The sequence below is a fragment of the Petromyzon marinus genome, chromosome 61, assembly GCF_048934315.1.
Source record: "Petromyzon marinus isolate PM22_M1 ecotype Great Lakes invasive population chromosome 61, UKy_Petmar_22M1.pri1.0, whole genome shotgun sequence".
Lineage (NCBI taxonomy): Eukaryota > Metazoa > Chordata > Hyperoartia > Petromyzontiformes > Petromyzontidae > Petromyzon > Petromyzon marinus.
Window position 1 is genome coordinate 5,913,474 of NC_133727.1, and position 23,219 is coordinate 5,936,692.

Genomic DNA, 23,219 nt, shown 5'->3' on the forward strand with positions numbered 1-23,219 from the left:
ACAGCAGCAGGCGTCAGGGTCGGGATCGAACCCACGACCTCCTGTGTACCAGGCGAGGTAGTTAACATCTCACCATGGGGACAGAGAGAGAGAGACACGCAAACTCCAAATATACAGCAGCAGGCGTCAGGGTAGGGATCGAACCCACGAACTCCTGTATACCAGGCGAGGTAGTTAACATCTCACCTTTGGGACAGAGAGAGAGAGATACACAAACTCCAAATATACAGCAGGCGTCAGGGTCGGGATCGAACCCACGACCCTCCTGTATACCAGGCGAGGTAGTTAACATCTCACCATGGGGACAGAGAGAGAGACACGCAAACTCCAAATATACAGCAGGCGTCAGGGTCGGGATCGAACCCACGCGCCCTCCTGTATACCAGGCGAGGTAGTTAACATCTCAGCCCCAATTTAAACATGGGCGTGTGGGGGGGTGGGTCGCGCTCAGCAAGGGTATCACCGGCTCCCGTGGCAAGCGATGAGGACACGGAGATGCAGCGATCACACGGCATGCCACTGCCAGTTCATCAAAGCCTCACGGGGAGCGTTCATCACACCGCTGTCTCTACCGCTCCAACCCCCCCCCCCGATCGCATGGGCAAGGTCGCGCAGAGGGGGGGGGGGGGAGAGGAGTGAGAGTGAGCGAGACAGACGGACGGACGGGCGGACGCGGAATGTCTGACGGAGAGAGGCTCTCGGGGCGGACAGAGAGAAGCGTTTTTAGCGCGTGCGTTGTTGTTGCTGTTGTTGTGTGACCGGGGAGATACGTCAGTGAGTGACCAGGGGGGGGGTGGAGGGGGGTGACATTGGTCTGCTGCCAGTCGGGAGCGTCGACTGCCCTGCAATATTCCCAAAAAATTTAGTAATTTGCGGTGCACATTTCAATAATTTGGGCAAAATTTTCCGGCATGCGCAGCCGACGGAAGGAGCGTTGGCGCCAAGCGTGTGTGACCTCTCGCGACGGCGTCCGCGTGAACCGCTCTCGGCTGGCTCGACTCCCATAGATGTTGCGCTTACGGAAGATCGTGGCTGGCTATCTCGGTCAGCGCCGTCAGCGTTAGACGGCCAGTGCTGTGTACCGGCTCGGCTGAGCTACCGCGGGGAGTGCACGGACGAAAAGCGTGGAAGTTGTGTTGAACAAAGGAGGAGTCTTGTCTCCGAATCGTTGACACTGCACCCATCCAAACACTATATCCGGGCTCAAAGCCCGCCGAGCTCTCGAGATGCCACGAGATTGGGAGCATTCCTGGGCGGTTCGGTTGCAGGCAGAGGAAAAGGTTGACAAATGAACACCAAGGGACCTACATTTGGCGGTCGGGTGTAGCAAACGCAAACCAAATCCACTAACGTGCACACACGGCGCTCGGCAAATTGAAATTACTACCGCTTCGCATTTCGCCACTGACATTTTCCTGTCATCGGAAAGCGTGTGCTTTTAAGAGGCCGACACGGTGAGCGGCGTATTTGTGCTCGGCGGTGGAAGGAGCGGGTGGGGGAGGCGCACGAGGATCAGCGAGGCATTGTGCTTTCGATACCGGACAGACACGAAGACGTTTGGGACACCCCATTTGGCTTTCCCCGCATGGTGAGACAGGGCAATAAGTACACTCGGCTCCAGATAAGAGGACATGCCAGAGACGGGAATGAACCCTGGTGTTGAACAGCCTAATGCAGGTGTCCCTGATCGCACGAATTCGCGAAAATCCACCACCCACTCATCGTGTGTGTGTGTATGTGTAGGCACAGTAGGGGGCATAGGTGGTGTATCATCAAGTCGTCTCAGTCGACCTGTGGCGTCTGGGTCTGCCCCGTGACCTCTTGCCAGCGGGCGACCGACACTTCACGTGGCCTCAAGGTGCACATAGCCTGGCACAAGCGTTGTGGTGACGTCACCGCCACTTAGTGGCGAATGGCGGTTGTTGACGTATATTGAGTCACCATGGCGTTGCGCCGGCGACCGAAGCGGGCGTGGCCGAGGGCAGAGCGAGGCCACGCCCAGGAGGATAAAAGGGGCAGCCCCGGGAGAATTCTTGGCTGTCTTCTGGAATCAACCGGCCGTGCTACGCTCTTCGGTCTTAACTCTTCGGGCTTCGGTCGTCACATTCGACATTGTGGGTCAGTCAGTGCTTCACTGACCTGACCCGTTTATATCGTGACCTTGTCGAGGTCTAGCTCCGTGGCAGTTACCACCTGGTTAGTCAATCCCGAGTGTTTATGTGGTTTATGTAGCTTGCCCTGTTGGGGTGTGCAATAAACGCGTTGCCTCCAAAGCGCAAGTTGTCTGCCTCCATAGAACCCACTACATGTGTACAACTTCTTTCGCACCGTACGTAGCCGGCAGTGCCGCTGATCGGAGGTACGGAGGGACAATAAACTGAACACAAAAAGCGGTTCTAAAAAAAAAAATAGTTTTTAAACCGAGATGATTTAAAAGTGCATAGGTCCAGTGGCTTCCTAATATCGGAAGGAAGAGCGTTCCAGACGGCCGCGGAAACGCATCTGGAAGTGCCGCGCGATGTCTTTGTTCGACGGCTGAGCCGAAAGCCTGCGAGGATGACGACCGGAGTTCGCGCCATGGTGGTTTACGCTCCTTGACGAGATCGGCATCATTAACCTCCCGATTAGTGCGGTTGGCTACGTATGGTGCGGAAGAAGTTCGGCACACAGACGCATGTTCAAGGACGGCAGGGCACTGCGGCAGTTAGGGTCAGGTGGCCGCAAGGTCACGGCACGACCCGTCAGTAGCAGAGTTGTCAGTTCAGAAAACCCAAGCAAAGCTTTCCCTGCATTGTGATTGGCCATTCACCCCAACCACATTTTAGAATTCCCACGGCTCAAGCGATGTTTTATTCCGGGGCGGGTGGGCGGGCGGGGGGGGGGGGGGGGGGTGTTAGGGAAAGCTGCTCAGGGGCACGACGCGGCAACTGCCGATGTGAAACGTATCCCCGGGCTCGCTGTCCGGCCTGCGCTGCCTCGGCAATCAAGGCCGAGGCTCGGATTTAATCGCTGCAACCCCCCCCCAGGTATTAAGGTCGTGCACCGGCACGCGCGAGCAGCTCCCGGTGGGTTCTCGGCGCACACGGGTTCCGGGTTCGCCGAGCGAGGTGGCAGTCGGACAGCCGGACGCATGCTCGGGCGCGCGTGTCGCCCTAAAGGCGCGAAGTGGCTCGGACGTGCAGGCCGAGCCGACGGCAACGTCGCGGTTGGCCGCGGTCTCCGGCGCAGCCGCTGAGATAACGCGGGGGGGGCAATTACAGCCCCAGGCACGTGACGCTCGCCGTCACCGTCACGGACGCCGTCGCGCTTGCATCGCTCGCGTTGGCACGGCCGGGTTGTTTTCTCGCGGTGCCGTGCCGTGCCGTGCCGTGGCGTCGCGCGGCGCGCGTGCGGCGCGCGTGTACGTTGCTACGGTTTGTATTTCGCGTTTAATGAGGGCTCTCTCGTTTACTCGAGGCAGTTCCGTTTCAATTCGGCGGATAGAGCGGGATGCTCGGGCAGCTGCGTGGTCTGTCCTGCAAGGCGTCCATACTCCTTGCCGCGCGGATGGGGTTCAACTTTGGGCAGGGGTCGCCATCCTTTCAAAGAAGAGGGGACCCAGGGACCCACCCACCCACCCACCAAATTCTTTTGTTTTTTTTGGCCTTCGACCCAAAAAAAAACATTTCGAGAGCCGCGTCGCAGTCTGACCGCATGTTTTGTTGTCGTCGCCACCAAGAGGGCGGTCGCATCGATGGGGAAACAGGGCTCCGATCGATGGCCGGGGGGGGGGCGGGGGGGGTGGGGGGGGGGTTTCCGCAAGCCTCATTGTGACGTCGTAAAAGCGGGGACCGCCCCTAACTTCAATTTAGAGCGTGAAGGACCGCATGAAGTGAACCGAGTTTCATTTTTTGTTTAAGGAAAAAAAAACGCAAGGTTGGGGGCAGCTAAAGAGTGGCAAGGGGGGGGCAGCTGAAGAGTCACAAGGGGGGGGCAGCTAAAGAGTCGCAAGGGGGGGGCAGCTGAAGAGTGGCAAGGGGGGGCAGCCAGAGTCACAAGGGGGGCAGCTAAAGAGTCGCAAGGGGGGGGCAGCCAAACAGCCCCAAGGGGGGGCAGCCAAAGAGTGGCACGTGGCTCCGCAGCTGCAGGTTGCCGCCCCCCCCCCCCCACCCCCTGCGCAAGGGGATCGTGGCAAGAGAGGGAGGGGGTGAGGGAGGGAGAGATGGAGGGAGGGGTCTGCAATGGGGCAGCAGCGTCCAACTCACCCCGTATTATCTGGTCGATGATGGCCTCCGTGATGTCGCCCTCGGTCTCGATCACAGCGGATCCGTCCTCCTTGGCCTCCAGTTTCTGTCCTCATCGACAGACACGGACAGACGGGCGGCGGTCGTCGGTGGCTCCCCGCGTGTTTGATTGGCGGCGCAGGCAGGCCACGCGCCCGCGGTGGCAAAAAAACACAACGGAACGTCTCGCCGTGCCGAGATGTTGACTACCTCGCCTGGTGTGCGGGAGGTCGTGGGTTCCATCCCGATCCCGGACCCCGGCGCACGTATACGTCTGGAGTTTGCGTGTCTCGCTCCGCGTGCCCGGATGGATTTGTATCCAGGGCCTCGGGGTTTTTCCCTCCAGCAGGTGAAGGCCCGCTGATAAACGATAGCTCAGCGAAGTGGCCTATCGTCCAGATTTGAAGCTTTCGTAAACTGCAAGGATTCATACTCTTTGGTTTCATTCGGTGAAGTCGCGTAGATAGAAAAAAATAATCAAATCGACGTCGTGATTTAATCACTTTCTTTTATTTTGTTTTATTTTATCTACGTGACTTTACCGAATAAAACCAAGGAGTGTGGCTTATCGCCACCGCGTGGAGACGTACGGGCAGCCAACTCCGATTGTCAATGTGAGGTTGTGGAAAACCGGAGGACACGGAGAAAAATCCACGCGGCCACGGGAAGAGGCAATCAAAGTCCAAATATACAGCAGGCATCGGGGCGTCGGGATCAACCCCATGACCTCCTGCACCGCAAAAAAGATATAAACTTGGCAGGACCCTCCTGAAAAAGAGCGCTGAGACTCCGCGACACTCTGCCGGAGGGAACGAGCGGAATAATAAAATCACAGCGGTGCAAAATAAAGGAGTTGGCAAAAACATTCAAAGCGGGATGTTGCCACGAAGATGATCATTTGTTGTTATTATTACGAGCTGGCGAATCTGCTGTTGGTAAAAAATATATATACCGTGTCATGAACAATACAGTTACCCCCCCTGTGTCATGAACAATGAAGTTACCCCCCCCCTGTGTCATGAACAATGCAGTTACCCCCCCTGTGTCATGAACAATGAAGTTACCCCCCCCTGTGTCATGAACAATACAGTTACCCCCTGTGTCATGAACAATGAAGTTACTCCCCCCTGTGTCATGAACAATGAAGTTACCCCCCCCTGTCTCATGAACAATGCAGTTACCCCCCCTCTGTGTCATGAACAATGAAGTTACCCCCCCCCTGTGTCATGAACAATGCAGTTACCCCCCTGTGTCATGAACAATACAGTTACCCCCCTGTGTCATGAACAATGAAGTTACCCCCCCCCTGTGTCATGAACAATGAAGTTACCCCCCCTGTGTCATGAACAATGAAGTTACCCCCCCTGTGTCATGAACAATGAAGTTACCCCCCTCCTGTGTCATGAACAATGAAGTTACCCCCCCCCCTGTGTCATGAACAATGCAGTTACCCCCCCCCCTGTGTCATGAACAATGCAGTTACCCCCCTGTGTCATGAACAATGAAGTTACCCCCCCCCGTGTCATGAACAATGAAGTTACCCCCCCCCTGTGTCATGAACAATGAAGTTACCCCCCCCTGTCTCATGAACAATGCAGTTACCCCCCCTCTGTGTCATGAACAATGAAGTTACCCCCCCCCCCGTGTCATGAACAATGAAGTTACCCCCCCCCCGTGTCATGAACAATGAAGTTACCCCCCCCCCGTGTCATGAACAATGAAGTTACCCCCCCCCCCCTGTGTCATGAACAATGAAGTTACCCCCCCCCTGTCATGAACAATGAAGTTACCCTCTCCCGTGTCATGAACAATGAAGTTACCCCCCCCCCCTGTGTCATGAACAATGAAGTTACCCCCCCCCTGTCATGAACAATGAAGTTACCCTCTCCCGTGTCATGAACAATGCAGTTACCCCCCCCCCCCCGTGTCATGAACAATACAGTTACCCCCCCCCCTGCGTCATGAACAATGAAGTTACCCCCCCCCCCCGTGTCATGAACAATGCAGTTACCCCCTCCTGTGTCATGAACAATGAAGTTACCCCCCCCCTGTGTCATGAACAATGAAGTTACCCCCCCTGTGTCATGAACAATGCAGTTACCCCCCCCCCCCCGTGTCATGAACAATGAAGTTACCCCCCTGTGTCATGAACAATGAAGTTACCCCCTCCCGTGTCATGAACAATGAAGTTACCCCCCTGTGTCATGAACAATGAAGTTACCCCCTCCCGTGTCATGAACAATGAAGTTACCCCCTCCCGTGTCATGAACAATGAAGTTAATATTCCCAATGGGGCCGTGGTATTCCACGCCGATCGCATATTACCGATACTAATAAAGGAGATGGGGCATTGTAATCGCTTCACTATAATTGCTTAGGAATGTTTCATTTATAAAGGAGATTGGTGGAGAGGAAATTCCCACGCGTTCCGGGGCGTAGAACATTTAGATCGGTGGCCGGTGTGTGTTTACGGTAACGGATGTTAAAGTCGCTCTCTCACGAACACACACACACACACACGCATTGTAAAGTGTTAAGTTTGCCTAGTCAGTGAAAAAATAAATGCAAAGAATAATGGGTTAAATTTTGATTTAAAGCTTTCGTGACTGCAGTCATTCATATTCTTAGCTCTTTCGGTATTATTTTATTGTTTCCCTTCAACGTGACTTTACCGAAAGAGCTAAGAATAATAATGGGTTAGTTTAATACGTAGGCTCCCGCGACCAATATTATTCATATTCTTGGTTCTTTCGGTAAAGTCACGTAGAAGGGAAACAATAAAATAAAAAAATATAAAACGATAAAATTGTCACGACGTTTCGACTGCAACACAAGCAATCATCATCAGGTGTGAAACCACAGCAAGAACATGTTATTGTTTCCCTTCTACGTGGTGACTTTACCGAAAGAACCAAGAATATGAATCCCTGCAGTCACGAAAGCTTTAAATCAAAAATATTATTCATGATAAAGGTTTTTGGGTTAAATTGCGGAAGTCTAAATGTGTCGTGACCCTCCACCACCCGACACAGCAAGCAAGGTTCGTCGCGTAAACAAAACGTGCCAATTAGTTACTAAAATACAACATTTACAATGTACAATTGTAAATGTTGTGGATTGACTATCCAACACACCGGTGGGCTGAAGTAGTAAACTAATTGGCACGTTTAGTTTACGTGACAAACCTTATTGGCTGTGTCGGGTGGTGGAAGGGTTACGGCACATTTAATACCTTACACAAAATAACCCAAAAACCTTTAGCACGAACAATGGGTTAACATTAACACAGGGAGATTCTTACGAGACACTAGCCCTATCTTCTCAAAGGAGTACATCATAATAAGAATACATCTACGCAGCCATTAATTGATGTCAGCGCGCGCTACCGCGGGGAACTATGCGCACGGTGAGAGGCTACTGGCAGCCGCCCGCCCAATTAAAATGACCGAATATTTCGCCTTTTTTCTCCAAACAACAAAACCTGCCGGTCGCTCTCCGATCATCGACCAATCGTCGACTCCCGATTGCGCTGCATTACCATCAACACCCGCTCTGACAAGCCCTGCTCCCCGACAAACGGGCCGCGAGCTACGTTGGTTCAATAAATGTTTACTTATTTTTCATCTTTTTTTAAAAATTTTATTTTAATAAACGCGACGCGCTAAACAAAACGCCTTGTCCCGTTTTACCCATCAAGCAGGGCTTCTCTTTATGCCCCGACCGACCGGACATCGGTCGGTGAAAAAAAGAGCTTCGCAGCTCATCGGATTCCTCCAGCACAATTAAATATGCTGGAATAAAAACAAAGAATCTTATTCTGAACGTACCGCGACGTCGCTTGGAGCGACGCTTAATTCCCATGAAAGTGGGGCTTTGGTCTCCTGCCCGCCCCCCCCCCCCCAACAACGCAAAGGCTTTGCGCTATTTCTGGAGACCGGGTTAGACTTTCTTTCCTGGAGGTCCCGAAGTGTGCGGTTTATATATATATATTTTTTTTGGGGGGGGGGGGGTTGTCACGGCGTCCGCCTTGTCGGTGCCAGCGATGCGTACGCATGAAGAAGCGTTGTTTTTTTTTTGTCGGGGGCTCTGGGCGCTGTTTTTTGCCCCGGCGAAGGGAGGGTTGGAGAAGGCCGGGGGGGCTAATGCCGAAGCGCTCGCAACCGGACATCACGGCCCCGCTCAAGTTACGCGTAGGTCACCGTGCAATGAGGGGGGCGCCCGGCATTGAACTCTCGACCTGAAGTCCTACTTCGTCAACGTCGCGGCGGCTAGTTTTTTGGGGAGCGTTCCGAGCGTGAATTTTCACGCGAGCTTTTACAGAAGAGAGAAATAAACAAATGACGCTTCCGTGGCTTTCTCACCCGCCTCTTGCCCCAAAAAAGTTATCGCGATTTCTCCGTCGGACACGAGACGACAGAGGATCCCTTCGGATTTCATCGCCGGAGGCTGCGCCAACCCCCACCCCCCCCCCCCCTCCCACCCCACCCCTTTGTGTTAAAGAACGGACCCACGGAAACGGACACCGCAGAGCTACCTCTGAGATCTCTTCTTCGAGCCGAGTTTTAATCGCACGACAAAAGTGATCGATATATATATTTTTTCGAATTCCCACAGCTGGAATTTAGCCTAATAAAGTGCGGAGGCAAATTTCACGTCTTTTTAAAAAAAATTTGCATGTTTATTTCTTTCTTCATGCGGTAAATGGTGACTGGGCCGAGACCATCAACTCACGATGCTTGAGAACACGGTTTTAATCACAGGCACATCTGCCTGGATCCAAGCTCAAGATCTCAAGCAGTTTTCCCAGCTGCTTATTGGCCAAACATCACCCGCAAATCGTCGCTCATTTATGGATGAACGCGGATCAACATCGCCCCGACACCGCCCCCTGACTGTGAACACGTTGGCGGCAGGGACACCCGTGAAAAAGGTCTTGGCTCGAACAACAACAACAACAAGCAAGCAAAGCTCAGCGTTTCTGACCTCTGCGCTGCTCGGCTACCGTGGAATTTGAAACGAGCTTCATGATTAATTTTTCGTTGTTTGGCGAGGACGAAACAACGCGCGGGTCCAAAAGTGTTTTAATGGAATCCGGCATGCACGCTCCCAGGAGGCGGCAAGGTGCCTCGCACCGCAAGCGCCGTGCGCGGAGCACGGTGGGGGTGAAGCTTTCGTGACTGCAAGGATTCATACTCTTTGGTTTTATTCGGTAAAAGTCACGTAGATAAAATAAAGCAAAAATAAAACAATTAAATCACGACGTTTTCGGAGGCAACACAAGCTCCCGTCTTCAGGTGGAAAAGTCAACGCAGAATATCCGTGTTAGGAGCACAGTTCAGAGACGACCTTGGATTATGTACAGGTTAAGGGAGGGGGGAGGAGTCAGTAAGGGGGCGTGGCTGGGTGGGAGGGCTGGGCTAAGCAGCCTTTTGATAGAATGCTGCGGGTAACACCCACTTCTCAAAGCTCACATCAAAGGGCCCCTCGATGTGGGCTCACATCAAAGGGTCCCCCGGTGCGAGCTCAAATCAAAGGGCTGTATATAATCCAAGGTCGTCTCTGAACTGTGCTCCTGACACAGATATTCTGCGTTGACTTTTCCACCTGAAGACGGAAGCTTGTGTTGCCTCCGAAAACGTCGTGATTTAATTGTTTTATTTTGGTTTTATTTTATCTACGTGACTTTACCGAATAAAAGCAAAGAGTACGGTGTGGGTGTGGGGGGCCCTCGCTGCGTCACGCTGCGCCGAGGTCAACGTTGACGGGGGAGATCGTGATTTCAACGCGTTCGCTTCCCGCGCCTTTTCCCAGTGACTGAGCCAATGTCCCCGGATCTGGCGACAGCGATCGGCTCAATGAAGATTTTCCCACGGATTGGCATCTCTTTTCAGAATCCTTTGTATACACTCAAACACACTTTCGGAAGTGGTGCATTGTGGTCCAATGTGGTGCGGCTGGTGTGGTAGTGCGGCGTGGTGCACTGCGGTGTGTCGTAGAGTCTTGTGGCGTGTAAGCGGTACACCGTGGTCTGGCGGTGGGGTAGTGCGCCGTGGTGCATTAGTGGTGTCGTGATGCATCCAGATTTCACAAGGAAACGCAGTGATGGGGGCACGCAGTGGGGGTCACAATTCACCACCATGAACTGCCGCCACAATCTAGGACCGGGGTTTGACTCAGAAACCAACTCTTTTTTGCATTACGTTGTATGTACGTACGCGTGTTGAACTCTTTCGCAGTGTACGTAGCCAACCATGTTAATCAGAGGTGCTGGGGAAGGACGACAAGATATGGGTCTCTGTGTGAGTCTATCGGTCTCTGTGTGAGTCTATGGTTCTCTTTGTGAGTCTGTGGATCTCTGTGTGAGTCTATGTGTCTCTGCGTGAGTCTATGGGTGTCTGTGTGAGTCAATGGGTCGCTGTGTGAGTCTATGAGTCTCTGTGTAAGTCTATGAGTCTCTGTGTGAGTCTATGGGTCTCTGCGTGAGTCTATGGGTGTCTGCGTGAGTCAATGGGTCGCTGTGTGAGTCTATGAGTCTCTGTGTGAGTCTATGAGTCTCTGTGTGAGTCTATGGGTCTCTGCGTGAGTCTATGGGTCTCTGTGTGAGTCTATGGGTCTCTGTGTGAGTCCATGGGTCTCTGTGTGAGTCTATGGGTCTCTGTGTGAGTCCATGGGTCTCTGTGTGAGTCTATGGGTCTCTGCGTGAGTCTATGGGTCTCTGTGCGAGTCTATGGGTCTCTGTGTGAGTCCATGGGTCTCTGTGTGAGTCTATGGGTCTCTGCGTGAGTCTATGGGTCTCTGTGTGAGTCTATGGGTCTCTGTGTGAGTCTATGGGTCTCTGTGTGAGTCTATGGTTCTCTGTGTGAGTCTATGGGTATGTGTGTGAGTCTATGGGTATCTGTGTGAGTCTATGGGTCTGTATGTGAGTCCATGAGTCTATGTGTAAATCTATGGGTCTCTGCGTGAGTCCATGGGTCTCTGCGTGAGTCTATGGTTCTCTGTGTGAGTCTATTGGTCTCTGCGTGAGTCCATGGGTCTCTGCGTGAGTCTATGGTTCTCTTTGTGAGTCTGTGGATCTCTGTGTGAGGCTATGTGTCTCTGCGTGAGTCTATGGGTGTCTGCGTGAGTCAATGGGTCGCTGTGTGAGTCTATGAGTCTCTGTGTAAGTCTATGAGTCTCTGTGTGAGTCTATGGGTCTCTGCGTGAGTCTATGGGTGTCTGCGTGAGTCAATGGGTCGCTGTGTGAGTCTATCAGTCTCTGTGTGAGTCTATGAGTCTCTGTGTGAGTCTATGGGTCTCTGTGTGAGTCTATGGGTCTCTGTGTGAGTCTATGGGTCTCTGCGTGAGTATATGGGTCTCTGCGTGAGTCTATGGGTCTCTGTGTGAGTCTATGGGTCTGTGCGTGAGTCCATGGGTCTCTGCGTGAGTCTATGGTCTCTGTGTGAGTCTGTGGGTCTTTGCGTGAGTCGTTGGGTCTCTGTGTGAATCTATGGGGTCTCTTTGTGAGTCTATGGGTCTCTATGCGAGTCTATGGGTGTGCGTATGAGTCTATGCGTCTCTATGTGAGTTCATGGGTCTCTATGTGAGTATATGGGGTATCTATGTGAGTCTATGTCTCTCTATGTGAGTCTATGGGTCTGTGTGTGAGTCATGGGTCTGTGTTTGAGTCTATGGGTCTCTATGTGAGTCTATGGGGTCTATTTGTGAGTCTTTGGGTCTCTATGTGAGTCTATGGGTCCCTGCGTGAGTCTATGGGTCTCTATGTGAGTCTATGGGGTCTCTTTGTGAGTCTATGGGTCTCTACGTGAGTCTATGGGTCTCTACGTAAGTCTATGTGTCTCTATGTGAGTCTATGGGTCTGCATATGAATACATGTGTCTCTATGTGAGTCTAAGGGGTCTCTATGTGAGTCTACGGGTCTCTGTGTGAGTCTATGGGTCTCTGCGTGAGTCTATGGGTCTCTTTGTGAGTCTATGGGTCTCTAATTGCGTCTATGCGTCTGCGTGTGAGTCTATGTGTCTCTATGTGAGTCTATGCGTCTGCGTGTGAGTCTATGTGTCTCGATGTGAGTCTATGTATCTCTATGTGAGTCTAGCGAACCTCACTAATTTTCAAGAAAGGGAAGGGGGGGGGGGTTGGTGGGGGGAGAACTTCTGCCGACAAGACAACAGTCAGCGCGGGTTCCAGCCGCGCCGTTTGACACCATGGGGGTTTGGACACTAGCACGACGACGATGATGATGATAGACGCTTTGGGCGGTGGTTTCACCGTTTGTGTATTGACATGGTGCCCGCACTAAAGGCCATCGGGGAACAGCTCAGTGGCCCGCGGGCCTAGCAGCGGCGAACGCTGCTTTTGTATTTTTTTTTTGGTTACATTATACCCACGCGATCTAACCCAAAACGAACGAATTGCGAATGGTGGCATTCGGCCGTGAAAGGCTTTAAAATGAAATTAACTGGTTTCGATTATTTTATTTTAACGTGAAATTTCATTGAGGGGCTTGCGTGGTGTTTGCCTCGGTGTGGTCTGGGACTGTTGTTGTTGTTGCTGCTGCTGTTGTTTTCCAGCCTCGTCCGAGCTTGGGAATTGATGTAATTATGCAAGTTGAACTCATATACTTTATAAATTTGTATGCATATATTTACTTTTTTTAATTCATCTGCTTACCATTCCCTATAATGTGCACACCAGTCGTGTGTTTTTTTTTTTTGTTTCTCGTTGTAACTTTCTGAACCCCTATGCCACTGCTAGACGTGTGTGAAGAAAAGAGCTTCATAGCTCATCGGATTTCTTGTCTTAGCGAGGATTTTGCGTAGCACTTTTGTCAAAGCGCTTCACAAGAATTATTAATGGTGCGTCAGTTATTGGCTGATGGGGAGGAAAGGGAAGGGGTTTGAGTGTTGGGGGTAGGGGAAGGGATGGCACGGGGAAGTGATGGTAGGGAGAGGGAGGGGTGATGTTAGGTGAGTGGAAGGGTGAGGATGGTGAGGGAGGGTGATGGTAGGGAGATGGAGGGGTGATGTTAGGTGAGTGGAAGGGTGAGGATGGTGAGGGAGGGTGATGGTAGGGAGAGGGAGGGGTGGGGTTAGGGTGAGAATTGTGAGGGAGGGTGATGGTAGGGAGAGGGGGGGGTGAGGTTAGGGTGAGGATGGTGAGGGAGGGTGATGGTAGGGAGAGGGGGGGGGGTGAGGTTAGGGTGAGGATGGTGAGGGAGGGTGATGGTAGGGAGGGGGGGGTGAGGTTAGGGTGAGGATGGTGAGGGAGGGTGATCTTAGTGAGAGGGAGGGGGGGGGGAGGTGAGGCTAGGAAGGGAAAGAGAGAGGACGGAAAAGGTTTAAAGGATGCGGACAGGAGGCAGCAGAGGGATAGGCAAGGCATTCTGCTTCTGATTATTCATGGCGGAATGAACACACGTTGCATCTGTGATCATCATCGTCACCGCACCCGTAACCTCAGCGGTGAAGTGACGGCGGGTGGCGCATTTGCGCCTATTATTAGTTCAATGTCGGGCCCCGGCTAACATCAGTGGCGAGCGACATCTGATCCGGTCCTGGGTTTCCCTCCGCCCCCCGTTCACCAACCCAATAACAATGGCTCGCGCTGACGTATGGGCATTGTAGGGAGTCGTTCGGCAAAAAGTCTGAAAACTTATTAACTAACGGACAAAAAAGGGATGCCCAGTGAACAGCATTCCCTCTTCTCAGAACGCGAGAATAATGTCCAGCAACGAGCTGCTTCCCTTGTCATTATTATTATTAATACAACACGCTTTTTTATGAACTTACCCGGTTGTTGAATGCTCAAATCTTGTAACTCAAATTTTACCCACTTGACAATGTGGTATCGACTGCAAACTTGGTATACTCATGTCATACTGATGACAATACTATATTATACCGTAAATAATAAAAAATAAACATATTTTAAAACATTCATTTTGTACATGTTATGCTTCGGCTTGGGTCTAGTTGTCCACGCTCAACTGACGTTGGCTGTAATTGCCCACGGTCCCCTTACGTTGTGGCGAAGCTTCGGGGGCCACTTCCTAGAGTCGTGAAGTTCTTCCATTACTAGCACGGTACATTTCAATGAAGCGTGTTTAAATTTTTATTTTATTTTTTAAATATTATTTTTCGAGCGCACTTCGAAAATGCGCGCGTGCGCAACTGTGGGTGGCTACAACGCACGGCAGACCGAGAGGGAGAGCGTTCACGATCAGGTCATGCCCAACGTAAAATCACAAGCGGGAAGCGCACCACGAGATTCCATTCGGTGCAAGCGCCGTAGATTGCTGGCCCGCTCCACGACTGCCGCCGCTCTGACGCAGTCGGCTGTCTGCAGATGTGTAGCTGTGATCACAGCTACACATCTGCCTGCTGTCTGGCACAGCTGTCCGCCAGCTAGTGCTGTCACAGCTACACATCTGCCTGCTGTCTGACACAGCTGTCCGCCAGCTAGTGCTGTCACAGCTACACATCTGCCTGCTGTATGACACAGCTGTCCGTCAGGTAGTGCTGTCACAGCTACACATCTGCCTGCTGTATGACACAGCTGTCCGCCAGGGAGTGCTGTCACAGCTACACATCTGCCTGCTGTCTGACACAGCTGTTCGCCAGCTAGTGCTGTCACAGCTACACATCTGCCTGCTGTATGACACAGCTGTTCGCCAGGGAGTGCTGTCACAGCTACACATCTGCCTGCTGTCTGGCACAGCTGTCCGCCAGGGAGTGCTGTCACAGCTACACATCTGCCTGCTGTCTGACACAGCTGTCCGCCAGCTAGTGCTGTCACAGCTACACATCTGCCTGCTGTATGACACAGCTGTCCGCCAGGGAGTGCTGTCACAGCTACACATCTGCCTGCTGTCTGACACAGCTGTTCGCCAGCTAGTGCTGTCACAGCTACACATCTGCCTGCTGTATGACACAGCTGTTCGCCAGGGAGTGCTGTCACAGCTACACATCTGCCTGCTGTCTGACACAGCTGTTCGCCAGGGAGTGCTGTCACAGCTACATATCTGCTGCTGTCTGACACAGCTGTCCGCCAGGTAGTGCTGTCACAGCTACACATCTGCCTGCTGTATGACACAGCTGTTCGCCAGCTAGTGCTGTCACAGCTACACATCTGCCTGCTGTATGACACAGCTGTCCGCCAGGTAGTACTGTCACAGCTACATATCTGCTGCTGTCTGACACAGCTGTCCGCCAGGTAGTGCTGTCACAGCTACACGTCTGCCTGCTGTATGACACAGCTGTCCGCCAGGTGGTGCTGTCACAGCTACACATCTGCCTGCTGTATGACACAGCTGTCCGCCAGCTAGTGCTGTCACAGCTACACATCTGCCTGCTGTATGACACAGCTGTCCGCCAGGTAGTACTGTCACAGCTACACATCTGCCTGCTGTATGACACAGCTGTCCGCCAGGTGGTGCTGTCACAGCTACACGTCTGCCTGCTGTATGACACAGCTGTCCGCTGCCTGCGCTCGAGTCACCGGCCAACACCGAAGCGGTTTTCCGTGCGTGCGGCTTGCACCAAATTTATTTTCCCAATCCCCCCACCACCCCCCCCCCCCTCAGGGGCCGTCCGTAAATGATGACGTCACGCGATTTTTTGTCACACGGCGTCACAAAAAGTCAGACCCCCCCACCCCCTCAAATATGACGTCATATTCAAATCGCTTTAAACTATTGTCATTGTAGTGCGTATTTAATGTGGCGCTACACTCTGATGTTGTAGGAGAAAACATTTATTAAAAAGTCTATTTAATTAAGTAGAACGTGTTGTGTCTATATTTATTTAAAGTTGCGCATTTTGATGTGACGTCACGTTTCTCCCCCCCCCCTGCCCCTCGTCACACATCGTCACAAAAAGTCAGACCCCTCCTCAAATATGAGGTCACAAAGATCTGCCCACTCACCCCCCCAAAAAAAACATTTCCAATTTGAAAATAAAGCATGCTTCAAATAGCTTTAAACTATTGTTCATTGTATTCTTGGTTCTTTCGGTAAAGTCACGTAGAAGGGAAACAATAAAATAATAAAAACATAAAACAATAAAATTCTCACGACGTTTCGACTGAAACACAAGCAATCATCATCAGGTGTGAAAACCACAGCAAGAAAATTTGAAATCAAAATTTATTGTCATTGTAGTAGTGCGTATTTAATGTGGCGCTGCACTCTGATGTTGTAGGAGAAAACATTTATTAAAAAGTCTATTTAATTAAGTAGAACGTGTTGTGTCTATATTTATTTAGAGTTGCGCATTTTGATGTGACGTCACATTTCTCAAACCCCCCTCCCCCGCCCCTCGTCACACATCGTCACAAATCTCTGACCCCGCCCCCCCCCCCAGGTGCGTGACGTCATGTATGGACCGGCCCCTTGACGCGTCCGGCAGAAATACGGAACGGGTGGCATCCCGAGTGGCGAGTTTCCGCATGTGCACGTGCCGGGCGTCGTGTGTTGAGGAGCGGTAGTGTAGCGGTTAGCGCTACGCTGCGCTACGAACCTGGCGACCCGGGTTCGATTCCCGCTCACGGCCAACACCAGTGACGATTATCTGAACCGGTCCCGGGCCTCGCCTAGGTCGACTCAGCCTCAAAATGAGTAACTGCTGCGGTGTGTAAAACATCGCCACTAGGGAGACAAAGGCGGTCGGGCGTGGTGCTGGCCACCCGCCCCCTCGTGTACCGTTCCGGCCTTCATAGGTGCTCGCTAACAGCACTTGCCCCTACAGTCTGTTACAGGCTATATGGGGGATCTTTGTCTTTGTGTTGAAGTGGGCTGGAGGCGTCTTGCGCGTCCGCCCGGCGCTGCCGCGTCCACGCGATCGCTTTTTTACGCAATTTACGAGCGGCACGTCAGGCCGAGGAATATTTATACGAAGCCGGTCAGTGTTGGAGCGGAGGAGGCCGTTGGAATTTTGTCTTGCATTGTTGGGTTTTTTTTTAATTTGCAACGTTTGCGCGTGTACGCTGAACTTCGTTCGCACCGTACGTAGCCAACCCTGCTAATCGTAGGTGTGGGGGAAGGACAGCAAACTATGTGTCTCTTTGTGAGTCTATGCGTCTCTGTGTGAGACTCTGGGTCTCTGTGTGAGGCTGTGGGTCTCTTTGTGAGTCTATGGGTCTCTGTGTGAGACTCTGGGTCTCTGTGTGAGGCTATGGGTCTCTGTGTGAGTCTACGGGTCTCTGTGTGAGGCTGTGGGTCTCTGTGTGGGTCTATGGGTCTCTGTGTGAGGCTGTGGGTCTCTGTGTGAGTCTATGGGTCTCTGTGTGAGTGTATGGGTCTCTGTGTGAGTCTATGTGTCTCTGTGTGAGTCTATGTGTCTCTGTGTGAGTCTATGGGTCTCTGTGTGAGTCTATGTGTCTCTGTGTGAGTCTATGGGTCTCTGTGTGAGTCTTTGGGTCTCTGTGTGAGTTTATGGGCCTCTGCGTGAGTCTACGGGTCCTCTGTGTGAATTTATGGGTATCTGTGGGAGTCTATGGGTCTCTGCGTGAGTCAATATATGTGCGTACGTTGGATTTCTTTTGACACCGTACTTAGCCAACTGTGCCAATTGGAGCCGATTATCTTCCCGGCACCGGCTAATATCAGTGGCGAGCGATATCTGTTTTTAAGGCACGTGACGTGCCAATATGTTTCACTAAGAATCTCTGCGGAGGTTAAATGTGAAAGCATCCGAGTTTGTAGCCGACAGTTTTCTTGATGATTGATTTCGAGATGGAATGAACATCGCATTGCGATTATATATTTTATGTCGCTGTAAAATAACATGAAAAATACACGGCGCCAAGCTCGCCGTATAATCTCCCACGTGACGTGAATAAGTAATGCCCAATAAAAAAATGCATTGCAAACGTTATTTAAACTTTCCCCAATATTATTTTCGAATGCATATTCAAAAACAAGGTCATTACATCGGAATTAACGCCGATGCGTTTCAAAGGCACCGACATAAATACCGTACGCAGCCTCCCGGCTGAATTACCGCCGGTTGTTATGCTCGCTCGTTTTGTGCGGGAGCGGAGTTAGCCCCAAACGGCGAAAATTATGGATGATTATTGACCCGATTCCCGTCGACTGCTGATCACCGGTGACGCCTGTCTCTGTGCCTCGACAAAATTCAACAAGGGGGAGCGAATTGGAGAGGCGACGCGATACCCGCTGCACTTTCAACATCGCCGGAGGGAGGGCAAAACTGTAACCGCTGCGGCAGGTAGATTCCCCCCCCCCCCCCAAAAAAAAAAAAATTGTACGTCAACTAAAAGAAAAAAATCTATGGCGGCAGGTGATCTGGTCTTATTTGCGCTCGGAAGAAGGCCCGTTGCCCTGAACGTCGCCTATTGTATCGCTCGACCATTCAAGGCCGCGTGCGGTGTTCACGGCGGATGCGTCGAGTCTACTTTTTGGAATCCGGTCTGCGCATGGATGTTGAACTTATGTCGCACCGTGTGTTGGCCAACCGTGCTGATCGGAGTTTGTGGGTGGTGAACTCTCAGCAGCAGATTGAAATGCCTTAGAGCAGGGGTGGGCAACCTTTTTGTTCTGCCAAGGGCCATTTGGATATTTATGTAACATCATTCGCGGGCCGTACAAAATTATCAACTTAAAGATTAGCCCCGTTATACTTGGCCAAACGTTCATGAACTCGCCCCCTAATGCGATGGGGCTGGAACCGCTTCTCTTTGGCGAGGCCTGGTGACGATGTTAGCCGGTGTTGACGATGTTTGCCGCTACTCGCAACTGCTTCTCCAGGTTTTTGCTCTCCTAGATTTGTTGAATTTCGAATCCCGCCTGCGGTGGCCTTGGCAGGGCCCAGAGACCAAATTATTTCGCGGGGGCCTCATACGGCCCGCGGGGCCGGACGTTCCCCATCCCCGCCTTAGAGTAACAAAAGAGAGCCGGAGTTTACGTCACCCCCTTCAACCTTTCATGAACTCAGTGGCACGGTGATGGCTCACTGATGGCTCGTGCAACGGGGGGAGGGGGGGGGGGCCGGCAAAACCACGTTAATAAGAGGGCTAATTTTTGTCGAATCTGGCACAGACGCGTATTTATTTATTTATTTTAACGTGGAATATTTACAGAGCCGCGCGATGCACTGCGGTTAAGACGAGACCGGTGTGACGTCACATTTCTCAAACACCCCCCCCCCCCGTCATCACACTTCGTCACAAATGTCTTACCGCCACTCCCACCCCCAGGTGCGTGACGTCATTTATCCGTATTGATTTTTTGAGTGTTTTTTTCTCTCTAACAGGCAAAAGGCATTCCCTTGGTACCGCCTCGCAACGTGCAAAAGGCACCACGATCGTGGGGCGATTAGAGGACTCCAATAAATCCGCAGGAGAAACAAACGCCCGGCAATTATTTGCGGATAAAGACGACGACGAGGCTGCTGGCGAAGACGTGCGATGTTTAAATGAAACGCTCCGTTGATTTTTGATTTTTTTGATGTTTTGACGCTCACCGTTTCCACGCGGTGAAGGGCACTTTGAGATGCATCACCCTTGCAAGGCAAAGGTGAAAAGGTCAAAGTGTCGCCGCTTCGACCTTTCCACATCGTGTGACCGTATCGCTCCGTCTCCCCCCGCATTGGCTTTCACGGTAACAGTGCGACAGAATCGATTTTAAGATTCCTCTTCTTACCCCCCCCCCCAAAAAAAAACCCATCATCTCTGTCTGCTGAAGTTTTATATTCCAGTGCGAAAGCATCGATCCTACTGATTCTGACCCTCTTGATTGTGAACCAACTTCAACGGAAGAAAGAACGAGCAAGATACAGAGAGATAGAGAAAAACAAAAAATATAATAATCCACAAACCCCCAAACGTTAATAAGTCATTATGCCAAGCTGCCCCCCACTCGCATTCTAGGCCTGGCCTGTGGATGCTGAATGCGGTTACAGTCAGAGAGGTCCGCCTGTGTATGGAAGGCCTCCACACACCCCACATACCCCACACACCCACCTACTCCACCCACCCACCTACCCCACACACCCACCTACTCCACCCAACCACCTACCCCACACACCCACCTACTCCACCCACCCACCTACCCCACACACCCACCTACTCCACCCACCCACCTACCCCACACACCCACCTACTCCACCCACCCCACACACCCACACTCCCACCACACCCACCTACCCCACCCACCCCACCCACACTCCCACCCACACTCCCACCCACACTCCCTCCCACCCCACCCACCCACCTACCCACCCCACCCATCCACAACACCCACCCCACCCACCTCACCCACACCACCCACCCAGCCCACCCAACTCACCCACCCCACCCACCCCCCCACCCACCCCACCCATCCACAACACCCACCCCACCCACCCACCCAGCCACCCAACCCACCCACCCCACCCACCCCCCAAACCTACGGGTGGTGCAGGCTTCTTGTGTTTCCCGGGCCTGGGAGGCGTTGGCTTCCAAGCAGCAGGCAGCGGCTCGCTTCCACTGAGCACGGCGGCTCCTGGCGCACGGACAAAGACAAAGATCCCCCAAGTAGCCTTGGTTTTTGCAACCAACTGTTTGGGGCAAGTGCACAGGCACGCGCGCACGCATGCATCTGCATACGCGCGCGCGCGGGTACACATGCACACGCATGCGGATCCGCGAGTACACGCACACACGCATGCGCGCGTATGCAGATACGTGCACAAGCGCGAACACACATGCACACGCATGTGGATCCGCGCGTGTGCATTCCCCGACTGAGCCCTGCGCTTGTGCGTGTCGAATTGTGACAAACAGTTTGCTCTGTGCAGCAGCAACAGCAGCAGCAGCAGGAACAACAACAACAACAAACATCTTAATTGGAGGCATTCTGCACCGACCTTCCCCCACTCTCAACCGCGATCGCGGATACCTCTGACCTTCTCCCTCGAGGAAGTGACCAAGGGGACGGATGACTATCCCACTCCTGGGGTTTCCCTGTACCGCGCGTTGAACATCTTCCGCCACCGTGCGTAGCCGACCGTGCTAATCGGAGGCGCGCGGGCGGCGGTGGGAGCGCAGCGAAACAAACGCACAAACAGGCAGTGAGATTGCAATCTCGACGACGATTGAAAAGTGCATCGCTCCCGGGGGCTTCCCGATATCGGGAAGGAAGAGCGTTCCAGACGGCCGCGGAAGGGCATCTCGAAGCGCCGCGCGACGACGCGGTGACCGCCGCCTTTGCTCGATGGTCAGCTGCTTGCGTTTAGCTTCTCGTCCTTCCCCACCGCGCGTACAATCCACCGCAAGCCACGCGATGGAACAATCCGCTCTGTTCGCCAATGAGCCGTCACTCCTCCAAGCAGCGCCGATGCTTTCCCGGGGCCCCGCCGACTTTTCTTGACAGTCAAAGTGATGTCTCTCCGTGCTCACACGCAACGCGTTCCTTTTTTTCCGCATGTAGACCGTACAGACATACACACATGCAACCCAAGAATAGGCGTTGCTCTTTCTGGCAATGAAACGGTTGTGTTGTGATGTTAAAACACCAAACGGGAACCTTTTTTCATGGAATCCTGTCTGCGTTAACCGCATACACTCGTGGTGATCGTGCAAACCAAAAACATCGCGCTGGTAATGTATGATGGATGCATTGTCTTTGAAACTGAGTGGTCCACACCAGAGACGGCTTTCTTTAGAGTAGGGACCGGTTTCGTGGAAGACATTTTTTTCACGGACCCGGTGAAGGGGGGGGGGAAGGTTCATCATTGGGTCTTTCCCCCTTTCCCAAGAAGCTCTCCTGCCACGTTTGTTTTTTAACTCATTGTGGCTACTAGGGGGTTAGAGCTTGTGGGCTTTTACCAACACCACGTGACTGAGACGAGTTGCACAGTGCGGGAAAGAGGCGCGGATGGAAGTGGTCAACAATAAAACAATGGGCGGGCCACGCGTGGACTCACAGCTCTCACCTCCTGCTGTGCGGCCCGGTTCCTAACGGGCCACGGACCGGTTACCGGTCCGCGGCCCGGGGTTTGGGAACCCCTGCTTTAGAGTCTAGTCTCGAACAATGCTAGACCAGAGGACAACGCCAAAAGGCGAACAGCGCCAGGACAATTGCCACTATCAGGACATTGAGAGCTGGTGGTGAGCAGCTACTTCTTATTTTTTGATACTGGCAAGGGAGGTACCATGATGATACAAACATACATCCCTGCACGACGATTACCACGGTCGGCCACATATGGTGCGAAAGAAGTTCAGCAATGTCACGTACATACAAAGACGAAGGTCCCCCCCGTAAAAACCTTAACAGACTGTAGGGGGAAGTGATGTTAGCGAGCACCTATGAAGGCCGGAACGGCACACGAAGGGGGGTTGGGTGGGCAACACCACGCCCGGCCGCCTTTGTCTCCCTCGTGACAATATTTTAACACACCGCACCAGGAACCTCATTTGAGGCCCAGTCGACCTAGGGGGAGGCCCAGGACCTGTGTCGGTGGCTGTAAGCGGGAATCGAACTCGGGCAGGTCGGGTTCGTAGCGCAGTGCCCCTAATCGCTGCACCACCGCTCCAAATACAGGCTGCGACACACACACACACACCACGGTCTACACCAGGCATGGGGAACCTTTCTTCTACCAAGGGCCATGTGGATATTTATGTAACATCATTCGCGGGCCATACAAAATTATCAACTTAAAAATTAGCTCCGTTTTACTTGGCCAAACGTTTCATGAACTCGCCCCTAATGCGATGGGGCTGGAACCGCTTCTCTTTGGCGAGGCATGGTGACGATGTTAGCCGGTGTTGACGATGTTGCTTCTACTCGCAACTGCTTCTCCAGGTTTTGCTCTCCAAAATTTGTTGAGTTTCGAGTCCCGCCTGCGGTTGCCTTGGCAGGCCCAGAGATCAAATTATTTCGGGGGGCCTCATACGACCCGTGGGCCGGACGATCCCCACCCCTGGTCTACACGATGGTCCAGATGTCTCTCATTTATA

At 52.6% G+C, this 23,219-nt stretch overlaps 1 protein-coding gene across 2 annotated transcripts in view; it reads right to left on the minus strand.

The window, feature by feature from the left end:
• The window catches only part of LOC116955738 (transforming growth factor-beta-induced protein ig-h3-like), a 254,790-nt gene that overhangs the window by 60,823 nt on the left and 170,748 nt on the right, over positions 1–23,219 (minus strand). For both annotated transcript variants that reach the window (XM_032977008.2, XM_032977009.2), the window contains exons 16-17: positions 20,666–20,757; positions 4,245–4,329 (exon numbers count right to left, since the gene is read on the minus strand). In XM_032977008.2, the coding sequence (XP_032832899.1) occupies positions 4,245–4,329; positions 20,666–20,757 (177 nt within the window). The remainder of the gene's footprint in view (positions 1–4,244; positions 4,330–20,665; positions 20,758–23,219) is intronic.